This window comes from Garra rufa, chromosome 7 (assembly GCF_049309525.1).
Source record: "Garra rufa chromosome 7, GarRuf1.0, whole genome shotgun sequence".
Lineage (NCBI taxonomy): Eukaryota > Metazoa > Chordata > Actinopteri > Cypriniformes > Cyprinidae > Garra > Garra rufa.
Genome location: NC_133367.1, coordinates 23,130,440 through 23,142,227, shown reverse-complemented (window position 1 = coordinate 23,142,227; position 11,788 = coordinate 23,130,440). Strand labels below are relative to the sequence as shown.

Here is an 11,788-nt window from a genome sequence, read left to right as displayed (position 1 = left end):
ATGATGATGTAGGCTTTGGATCATGAGCTGTTCCAAGCCTTCTCCATACTTCTTTCTTCCCGTCATTCTGGTACACATTGATTTTAATTTCAACAGTCCAAAAAATGCTTTTCCAGAAGTGGTCTGGCTTTTTTAAATGTTTTTTGACAAAGTCTAATCTGGCCTTGTTTGCACCTTGTGGTAAACCCTCTCTATTTTGCTCTGGTAAAGTCTTCTCTTGATTGTCTACCTCCTGGAGAGTATTCTTCAGTTGGCTGGATGTTGTAAAATGTTTTATTACCATGGAGAGGATCATCCACCATCCAACATCCAGGCCTTTTTATGTTGCTGAGCTCACCAGTTTGTTCTTTTTCTTCTCAGAATTCACCAAACTGTTGATTTGGCCACTCCTAATGTTCCTGCTATCTCTCTGATACATTTCTTTTTGTTTTTGAAGCCTAACAATTGTCTGTTTTACTTGCATGCAGAGCTCCTTTGACCACATGATGGGTTCAGAGCAACAGCTTCCAAATACAAATGGCACACTTAGAATCAGCTTCAAACCTTTTACCTGGTTAATTGATGTAGAAAAAAAATGAAGGAATAGCCCACAACTGTCCATGAAACGACTTTTGAGTCAACTATCCAATTACTTATGGTCCCTTGAAAAAGGGGGGAGGTTGATATTAGAGAGCTGTAATTCCTTAACCTTTCTACCAATTTGATGAGACTGCCCTAAAAATTAAAGCTCAGAGTGTGCACCTTAAGCCCATATTCATTGTATAACTGTAACTTGAATATGTTTTGGTCAACAGCTAAAATAATAAAAATTATATATATTTGGTGGAATATATTTGGACCTGACTGTATATATATATATATATATATATATATATATATATATATATATACACACACATATTATTTAATTAGGGTTTCTCTCTCTATTACTGTAAAATTTGATGAACAATTGTATTTTATTTCATTAAAATTTCAATTATTAATCATTAATTTAACATTAAAGATTTAATTGAATGTAATGTCATATATTTTTAAATTGTATTATTCTTCATTCAAATGTTGATTATCAAATCATCTTGCGTGTTGTTTCAAATATTCATTATATAAAAATATACATGTTACATAATATATAGATTTATTATTAATCTTTCATCTAAAGCTCAAGAACTCAAGAATACTCAAGGACTCAGAATAATGCATGTTCTGCACCTCAGCTTCATCTGTTACTTTAGCCCCAGGAGACTTGAAGTGTTTTTTATATATATATATATATATATATATATATATATATATATATATTTTTTTTTTTTTTAAGTTGAGGTATTGAATATTTCAGCGTTGCTGTGCACAGGGTACCTGAGTTCTTCCACGCTTGCACCTGCCCAGTGAATTATTCTGATCGTAAGACCGTTGGAGATGCATTCAGAAAGCTCTCACACACTCCCTTTACTTTTTTTTTTTTTTTTTTTGCTCTTATGTGACTCAAGGCGAGTCAAGGGAATTTTACTCTACGATTAATATTAATGTGGCTGAAAACACTTCAAAAAGTGCAGCCAGAAATCTCTCGCAACCTCTCACTGACCGAAACCGCAGCTCGGTTTATTTCAGACTGGGGCGATCTACAGCAGGGAGTCACGTGTGCGATGCAGATGCTTTCAAGGAATGAACTGTCCCAGGACATGTAGATGGACACGTCGTATTGTAGGATTTGAGAGGATTCTTTGATGTGAGATGTTTGTGAGTCTTTATTTTGAATTCCTTGTGTCTTTGCAGCTCGGCCTACATCGTGTGCTCAGAACGAGTATGTTTGTGTTGGAGGAGGCTGTGTGTCAGCGGGCCAACGTTGTGATGGGCAAAACGACTGTTCAGATGGATCGGATGAGGTCAGTTGGGACATACACAGAGAAAAAAAGCAAAAGTGTTTCCTATATCCTAAAATGGATGTACTTTTCAAGTACATCTTAAAGGGATAGTACATTTAAAAATGAAAAATGTCGTCATTTACTGTACTGCCCATCATGATTTCTACACTTAAATAACTAAAATAAAAAATAATAATTAAAAAAGACATTTTAAAGAATGTTTCAGCTGTTTTTATCAATATAGTGGAGGTCAATGGGGTCCAAAATTTTCACACTCCAACTAATGTGGGATGATGTTGATGATGATATTATTATTATTGTTATTATTATTATTATTATTATTATTATTATTATTAATGTTAATTTTTAATTAATATATTTAAATAAAAAATGAAAAATAATACATGTAGTAATTCATAATAATCATTTTTCAAATAATTTTTGAGTTATGACTTATTTTTCTGTTAGATAATTAATTGAAAAATAAATGTATTAAAAATTAAAAAAATATTGTTGTTGTTGTTGTTATTATTAGTAGTATTATTAATACATTTGAATTACATTTATAAAAAACTGTTTATTTCTTTAATAAATATCATTTATATAATAACATTTAAAATATCATTGTTTTTGTCTACACAAAAACCAAAGACCTTCAGTTAGATAATTAATAAATAAGTATAATTCTTATTACAGAATTAAAAAATAATAATAATTACTACTACTACTACTACTACTACTACTACTACTACTACTACATAAATATTATTTATATAATAAAATGTCATCGTTTTTTTTCTACACAATTTTAAAAAAACTTTTAGTTAGATAACTAATGAAATGCAATTAAATAAATATATCTAATTTATATAATGCTACTACTACTACTACTACTACTACTATTATAATTATTAAAATGCTTTAGCAAAAATATTTGAAAGTAAAGTTATAATTTGTTCTGTTAGTTATTTAATAAATAGTATTTATATAATAAAATTAAATTGTGATTTATATAAATTATAAATTATAAATGATATTATAATTTATGATTATTGTCAAATTAATTTTTGTCTGTACAAAAATTGTACTATTATTATTATTATTATTATTATTACTACTACTACTACTACTACTACTACTACTACTACTACTACTACTAATACCTATGCAATAATGTTTGAAAGTACAGTTATAACTGTCTTTTCTGTTTTGTTTTGTTTTATTTATTACAATTTATATAATAAAATATATTAAATAAATTATATTATATATTAAACACAACAATAATAATAAATACCTAAAAATAAATAAATATAATAATAATAAGAATCTTATCTTTTTTTGCAAAAATGTTTAAAAATTATAACAAACTTTTAACTAATTTAAAAATATTATTTATTTTCTACAATTAAACATTTCATAATTTTCAAGTTATAATGCAAGATATAACATATAAAATATTTATTAATAATAATAATAATAATAATAATAATAATAATAATAATAATAATAATAATAATAATACATTTCAAATTAAATTGATATAATTGTATATTAAAATTTAAAATGGTTATCGTCTACTCATTAAATGACTGCACAACTAATTAAGATATATTTGGAAGAGAGTTTTGCCTGTTTTTCTCAATACAACAGAAGTGAATGGAGCCCAAAACTTTCAAGCTTCAAAAATGACCTAAAACTAGTGTGCAGTTATTCAGAATGATGAAAGAATGCTCTTTTTTTTTTTTTAACTCTGATGCAGTGCTGCACAGTATTGCTGTGCTGTCTCTTGGTATTGCCAGGCAGTTTCCTCAAGACTGCGGTCTGTTTTCTCGAGGGACTTTGCTTTAATTACACCCTCACTCATAATGCAGTGTCAACAGTTCAAACGAGTTTGCCTGTCCTAATAAGGCCCATTAAAACAGACCTCTTTTTCAATGGCCCCTGGAGAGCCAAGACCGCATTTCATCCATGCATTATATATAAAAAGCAATTTCAGCTGTAGGAAAAGGTCAAAGGTCAATGCTATAGAGGACACACCTTTTAATTCAACCAATCATTCAGTTGTGTTATTGAAATCAAGCTGTGTGTGTGTGTGTGTGTGTGTGTGTGTGTGTGTGAGCAGGTGGACTGTATCCGGGAGTGTAAGGAGGACGAGTTCCTGTGTCGTAATCGGGCACACTGTGTTCCCGCTCGCTGGAGGTGCGACAGAGTCTTTGACTGCCTGGATCAAAGTGACGAGGACAACTGTGACCAGGGTAATGCCCCGAAATCTGTTACCGGGCGAAGTGTTTCTAGTTCCCAGCATGATTTATATGGGATCAAGAAAGTAAATGTTGCAATAAAACTGTTTTATTTGTATTTTTTTATTTTTTATTTTTTGATGGGAAAGACTGTGTGTTTAATGTTCAGTAAGTTGCTGAATGTTTTAGATAGTAGTTAAATGGGATGAGGGTTTGTTTGTTTGTTTGTTTGTATGTTGTTTGTTTCGTTGTTTGTTTCAAACTTTGTGTATTATTATTATTATTATTATTATTATTATTATTATTATTATTATTATTATTATTATTATTATTATTATTATTTGTTGTTGTTGTTTGTTTATTTAATTATAGTAATAATAATTTAATATATATTTTTGGAGTGTTCAATTATACCTAACCTTTCAGATGATTATTCAATATATATATGTGTGTGTGTGTGTGTGTGTGTGTGTGTGTGTGTGTGTGTGTGTGTGTGTGTGTGTGTGTGTGTGTGTGTGTGTGTGTGTGTGTAAAATGTCTCATATTATCTACCATACAATTAATAATAAATCATTATTTATAATAATAATAATAATAATAATAATAATAGTTTATGTACCCTCATATTTTTGGTTGTTATTTATTGAATTATTATTATTATTATTATTATTATTATTATAAATAATAATAATAATAATAATAATAATAATAATAATAATAATTTTATATATTATTTTTTGACTGTACACAGTGTTAACCTTTTAGATGATTTTTCAATAAATGTATACTATATGTAAAATAATAATGTTATCTACAGTTAATAATAAAACCATTAATTATAACAACAACAACTCCAATAATAATAATAATAATAAACATTTTAATGTATATATGTAAAATGTATCATATTGTCTACAGTATAATTAATAATAAAAACATTATTTATAACAACAACTCCAATACTACTACTACTAATAATAATAACAACAATGATATATATATTTTTAATGTATACAGATTTACCCAACTTTTCAGCTGATTTTTCAATAAATAAATATATAATATATTTACATTTTATAATGTTATTATTATTTACAACAACAACAATAATATCAATAGTTTAATAAACAATACATTCATCATTTATTTATAATAATAATAATAATAATAATAACAACAATAATAGTAATATATTTTTGAGTGTACACAGTTATACCTAACCTTTCATTTATAATAATATAAATAATAGTTAAAAACCTGTACACTCGTAATTGTTGTTTGTTTGTTTGTTTGTTTAATATATTTAATGTACTTTTTGAGTGTACAAAGTTATACTTAACCTTACAGCTGATTAAATATAAATATATTTAATGAAATATATTTCTAATAATATATTTAAAATTAATGTTATCTACAATACAATTAATAATAAAATCACTAAACAACAACAACAACAACAACAATAATAATAAAAATAATTTTATATCAAAATAATTTTAGTGTGCAGTTATAACTAACTTTCAGCTAATTAATTATTTAACAAATATTTTGTATTATAATACATTTATAATAAAAATAATGGAATCACCATCATTTTCCAGCTAGTCACCAACTATTTTCAGCTAGTCATTTATTTTACAAATAATATAACAATTAACTACAGTAATAATAATCATTATCATCATAGTACAAACAGGGCTCTGAAAACCCTAAACAAAGTACTTAATATTAATACTAAGCTAAGAAAATAAAATAAATAGTTAATTGTTTATTTCTGCTGTTTCCCGTATATGTTATCTTTACTACAGCCCTGTCTGTGGTTATATAAGCATTATGTGTTTTTCAGTGCCACATATTGCATAAATAGTATGTTAACTAAATGCAACTATTACATCAGCTGTAAAGCCCCAATTCTGTGGCATACGACCCGAAGTGACAGACGTTTGCGACAGGCTGACGTGTTTATGCCAGTGCCTTTAAATTTCAGTTTCAACCCGTGACAGACTTGAGGGATTTTCACAAGCATGATCATCACAAGAATACATTACGGCGGATCAGCTGAGCCGCGTGCGGCACATCGCCGAAAAAATCCCCAGCCTCACGAGAGAAGTCATTTCCCCAATATTTGTGAAAATTGGCGAGGATGAAAGGTTCCGTGTTGCCACTTGATATCTGACAAGCGACTACATGAAAGGCCTAATTTCAGTGTTTTGAAAAATTGCGCTTGTTGATATTGTTGCGAGGACAACGCCAGCCATCCCACACCTGCGGCTCTTTGGAAGTGTTTGCATCAAAGATGTCCTGTTTTTAAACGGCGTATTTATTTATTTATTTGCAATTTTCTATTTTCTAAACGTCATTGTGGTTATTTGAAATCTCATAAGATGTCTCTTTAGACTTCGTGTGCCTTTCAGACGGCACTGAGTTAGTGGATGAGTGTTGACTGGATGAGACTGTTGTGTCTGACTTCTAGGTGTTTTTCCACAATCGGACGTCTTTGATCTTTGTTGAGTTACTCTGTCTCGACAGTGATGGCGAGTAGATCTGGAAAGTTCCATCGTTTCTCTCCTGCGCCCTCTTGCTATAAATAATAGATGTATTTAAATATATTAATCTAAATGAGATATTACACAACGTTGTAACGCCAAGACAAGATACAGCTGTTGTTCTCCATGAGTCAAGCCAAGATACAGCTGTTGTTCTCCATGAGTCAAGCCAAGATACAGCTGTTGTTCTCCATGAGTCAAGCCAAGATATAGCACGTCTCGCCCGAGCGGCCAGAGCCATGCCACGTCTCGCCCGAGCGGCCAGAGCCATGCCATGTCTCGTCTGACCTGCCAGAGCCATGCCATGTCTCGTCTAATCTGCCAGAGCTACATCATGTTATGATTACCAGTGTAATGGATCCTCCTCTAATGTCAGTGCAGGCTGCAGGCATACCAATGACACCTACGCTCCCAAGCCAAACGAGCCACGCAGAGCCGACGCTCCCAAGCCAAGCAAGCCACGCAGAACCGACGCTCCCAAGCCAAGCAAGCCACGCAGAACTGACGCTCCCAAGCCTCACACCTTCCAGCACGGTGAGCATCCCATTATCCACTGCACTGCCTGTGATGGCCATCGCCATTTTAAGTGTGTGGGCTGCATACTGCATTCCAGAGGCCTCGTCTGTCCATGAGTCTGTCCACTAGTCTGCTCCAGAGGCCTCGTCTGTTCATGAGTCTGTTCACGAGTTTGCTCCTGAGGCCTCGTCTGTCCATGTGTCCGCTGCGCCAATGCCTCTTATGGAGGCGGCATCCAAGGCGGAACCCCCTGAGGAGGCAGCTCCCACTGCAGATCCTCAAAAGTGGGTACCACCCATTGATGAACTCATTGTCTGCTCAACCACTGCCAATGATCCTGCTCTGCCATGGCTACCCAAGCTACCTGCTCCGCCATGGCCTCCTGTTCTGACTGCAATGCCAAAGCTTCCTGGTCTGCCTTCACCGCCAAGGCTCCTTGCTCTACCTGCTCCGCTATGGCCTCCTGCTCTGCCTGCACCGCCAAGGCTCCCTGCTCTGCCGGCCCCGCCATGGCTTCCACTATTCCACTGTCTGCCACTGCTTCACGACCCAGGTCCTCCAAGTTTCCACTGTCTGCCACTGTTCCACGGCCCAGGTCCTCCATTTTGTCTTGCCTACGCATTCCTGTTTGCTGGTGTTTGACCCTGCCTGTCTTGACTATGATCTGTTTAATAAAGCTCGCACGTGGATCTTACACGCTTCCCAAAGTCCTCATTACAAATGTGTTCAAAACAAGCTTGGTTAACCAGATTTTAAGAGTTTCTAAAGAAAATGTGAGTGTTTTGAAGTTTTTATTTTATTATTATTATTTTATTTGTTTTTATTACACTGAGGTTACTAGGCCATGTTTACATAGTTGTAATATTTTTATTACTTTTTATTTGTTACGTTTTATAACGCTGAGGTTACTAGGGCATTGCTACATAGTTATATTATTATTTTTATTTTTTATATCTTTACGTTTTATTATGCTGAAGCTACTAGGCCATTGTTACATAGTTGTAATATTTTTATTCATTTTTAATTGTTACGTTTTTTTGATGCTGCGGTTACTAGAGCATTGTTACATGGTTGTAATATTTTTATTACTTTTTATTTGTTACATTTTATAATGCTGAGGTTACTAGGGCATTGCTACATAGTTATATTATTATTTTTATATTTCATATCTTTACGTTTTATTACGCAGAAGCTACTAGGCCATTATTACATAGTTGTAATATTTTTATTACTTTTTTATTTATTACATATTATTATACCGAGGTTACTAGGGCATTGTTAAATATTACTAATATTATTTTTGTTACTTTTTTATTTGTTACATTTTATTACACTGAGGTTACAGGGCATTGTTACATAGTTGTAATATTATCTTTATTACTTTTTATTTGCTATGTTTATTACACTAAGGTTGTCCTATTATGTTTATTACTTTTTTGTTAGATTTTATTACGCTGAGGTTACTAGGGCATTGTTACTCAGTTGTAATATTATTATTTTTTATTACTTTTTGTATTTGTTACATTTTATTACGCAGAGGTTACTAGGGCATTGTTACATAGTTGTAATATTATTTTTATATACAATCAAGCCCGAAATTATTTATACCCCTGGCAAATTCTGACTTAAAATTACTTTTATTCAACCAGCAAGTTTTTTTTTTTTTTAATTAGAAATTACACAGACGTCTCGCAGAAGATAAGACGATGTACAAGAGGCATCATTGTGGGAAAAAAAAATTAATCATCTTTTATTTACATTTGAACAAAAAGTGGCAGGTCCAGAATTATTCATACCTTCCTCAATAATCAATAGAAAAGCTTTTATTGGCTATAACAGCAATCAAATGCTTCCCATAATTGCTGACTAGCTTTTTGCATGTCTCCACTGGTGTTTTTGCTCATTCATCTTTAGCGATGAGCTCCAACTCTTTCAGGTTGGAGGGTCTCCTTGCCATCACCCTGATCTTTAGCTCCCTCCACAGATTCTTAATTGGATTTAAGTCAGGACTCTGGCTGGAGTCACTGCAAAACGTTAATGTTTTTGTCTGATAACCATTTCCTCAACACTTTTGCTGTGTGTTTTGGTCGTTGTCGTGCTGAAATGTCCACTGGTACCCAAGCCTGTTGTTGTTGTTGAGAATTTTGATGTAATGCTTCTTTTTCATGGTGCCGTTTACTGTGATTAGGTTCCCTGGTCCACCGGCTGACAAACACCCCCAAAACATTAGGTTGCCACCACCATATTTGACAGTGGGGATGGTGTTCTTAGGGTTAAAGGCTTTTCCTTTTTACGCCAAATGAAGGCTACATCATTGTGGCCAAACAATTAAATTTTAGTTTCATCTAACCATAAAACAGAAGACCAGAAGTCTTCTTCTTCGTCCAGATGAGCATTTGCAAAGGCCAAGTGGGCTTTTGTGTGCCTTATCTGGAGAAGTAGTGTCCTCCGTGGTCTGCATCCGTGGAACCCAGTGGTGTGCAGTGTCCGTTGGACTGTCTGCCTAGAGATGTTGCCACCAGCAGAGCCCAGATTCATCAGGATGGCCTTGGTGGTGATCCTTGGATTCTTTTTTACCTTTCTCACTATCCTCCTGGCCAGCACAGGTGTCACTTTTGGCTTCCGACCACGATTTTTCACAGTGCAGAACGTTTTGTATTTTTTAATAATACTTTGCACTGTAGCCACTGGAACTTCAAAACATTTAGATATGGTCTTATAGCCCTTTCCTGACTTGTGAGCAGCCACAATGCGCAGCCGCAGGTCCTCAGTGAGTTCCTTTGTCTTAGCTATGACTATCCACAAACCAACAGCAGAGAGCTTCTGTTTTTCACCTGTTCAGCTGATTAAAACAGCTGTTCCCAATGAATCAGGACAATTATGATGCTTTAGAACAGCTTGGACTATTTGGAATGGTATATAGATCTTTGGATTTTCCCATAGACTGTGACAGTTTGCATGCAAAGGGTATGAATAATTTTGAACATGCCACTTTTTGTTAAAATGTAAATAAAAGATGAGTAATAATTTTTTTCCACAATGATGCCTCTTGTACATCGTCTTATTATCTTCTAGGAGACGTCTGTGTCATTTCTAATCCAAAAAAAAAAAACTTGCTGGTTGAATAAAAGTAACTTTAAGTCAGAATTTGCCAGGGGTATGAATAATTTTGGGCCTGACTGTATGTATGTATGTATGTGTATGTGTATGTGTATATATATATATATATATATATATATATATATATACACACACACATATATATATATATATATATATATATATATATATATATATATATATACACTAGAGGATGGATACCCGAGCCGAGCCCGACGGGACCCGACGGAACCCGACGGGTCGGGCCGGGTTCGGACAGATATTTAGAAAGGATGCTCGGGTTCGGGTCGGGCTCGGTCACCTCAGCGCGATAGTGCGCCCGTGTTATAACGGCGCTTTTTGCCCAGTGTGCACTGATGCTCTCATCTGTTGACATTTCCGAACGCTTTTTTTACAGTGGCTTAATAAAAGCGGGCTTTCCACACAAAAAAGTGCATGTGTCATTAGTATGAGTAAAAAGAGATTTTAACTGTGTCGGGCTGGGATCGGGCTCGGACATAAATATCTTAATGCTTGTCGGGCTCGGGTCGGGTTCGGTTACTGCTCTGTCGGACTCGGGCCGGGCTCGGACAGAAAAATGCGGCCCGATCCGCACTCTAATATATACATGTATAATAAAAGCTATTTAAGAATTTGATTATATTACATGAAAAAAAAAAATCACTCACTCACTCAATATCAAATAAGTTGTGTAGAGGATAAAATGAGAAAAGCTGAAATTTAAAAAATATGTATAATTTGTTTAACAAGTAGGTTTGGCTTTTATTGATGAATTGGTGTATTGATTTTTTTTTTTTTTTTTTTTTTTTTTTTTTTTTGGTCTATTTATTTTTTACGCATGTAAGACACTATTTTAGTATAATTTAATTTCCCGTCATTCATGACTTCTTTTTCAAGGCTTCTTTTAACAAACGTTAGAGTTTTAAGTGCAGTTTAACTTTGATTTTAACTGCGGTTGTTTGTGAGTCTTGCATTTGCACCCTTCCATCCTGCTTTGCTCCAGCATCAGGACGTCTTCTTTTATTCAAGGAAACTTTGTGATATTAATGTCCATTGCTGTCAAACACCCTCTCTCTCACATCTCTCCTGCTCAGACCTGATGACAAAGAAAGAGGGTTGAGGGTGAGAAAAGAAGGACGTATTTTCCAAAAAAGCAATGCTCTTAGTCTAACAGCCTCTTTGAGCTGATATAAAACATGCTTTCTCAACTCAGATCCAAACTTAGGCCTTTAAAAGCCACCGCAAAAACCGATCTCGGGTCATTTTATAGGTTACAATCGTTCTTATTTTCCCCAGTTGATGCTTTTGCTTTGACAATCTCCATAATGCCCGTGCATCACTGTACCTGAGGAACTAAAAGGGCCCCATAAATTTCAGCATCAGGGTTTATAGAATGTTTTGTCGCTTTTTTGAAAAAAAAAAAAGGAAGTAAAAGCGCCTTTTCGGCTGATGGTGATTAAAAGCATCTCAATGCCAGCTGGGGTTTATATATTTATTTAAA

At 33.6% G+C, this 11,788-nt stretch overlaps 1 protein-coding gene across 1 annotated transcript in view; it reads left to right on the top strand.

The window, feature by feature from the left end:
- Positions 1-11,788, top strand: part of LOC141338047 (low-density lipoprotein receptor-related protein 1B-like) — a gene marked incomplete at its 3' end in the record, with an annotated part of 171,078 nt that overhangs the window by 133,318 nt on the left and 25,972 nt on the right. Inside the window, exons 34-35 of the mRNA XM_073843617.1 lie at positions 1,774-1,883; positions 3,988-4,120. Of these exons, the coding sequence (XP_073699718.1) occupies positions 1,774-1,883; positions 3,988-4,120 (243 nt within the window). The remainder of the gene's footprint in view (positions 1-1,773; positions 1,884-3,987; positions 4,121-11,788) is intronic.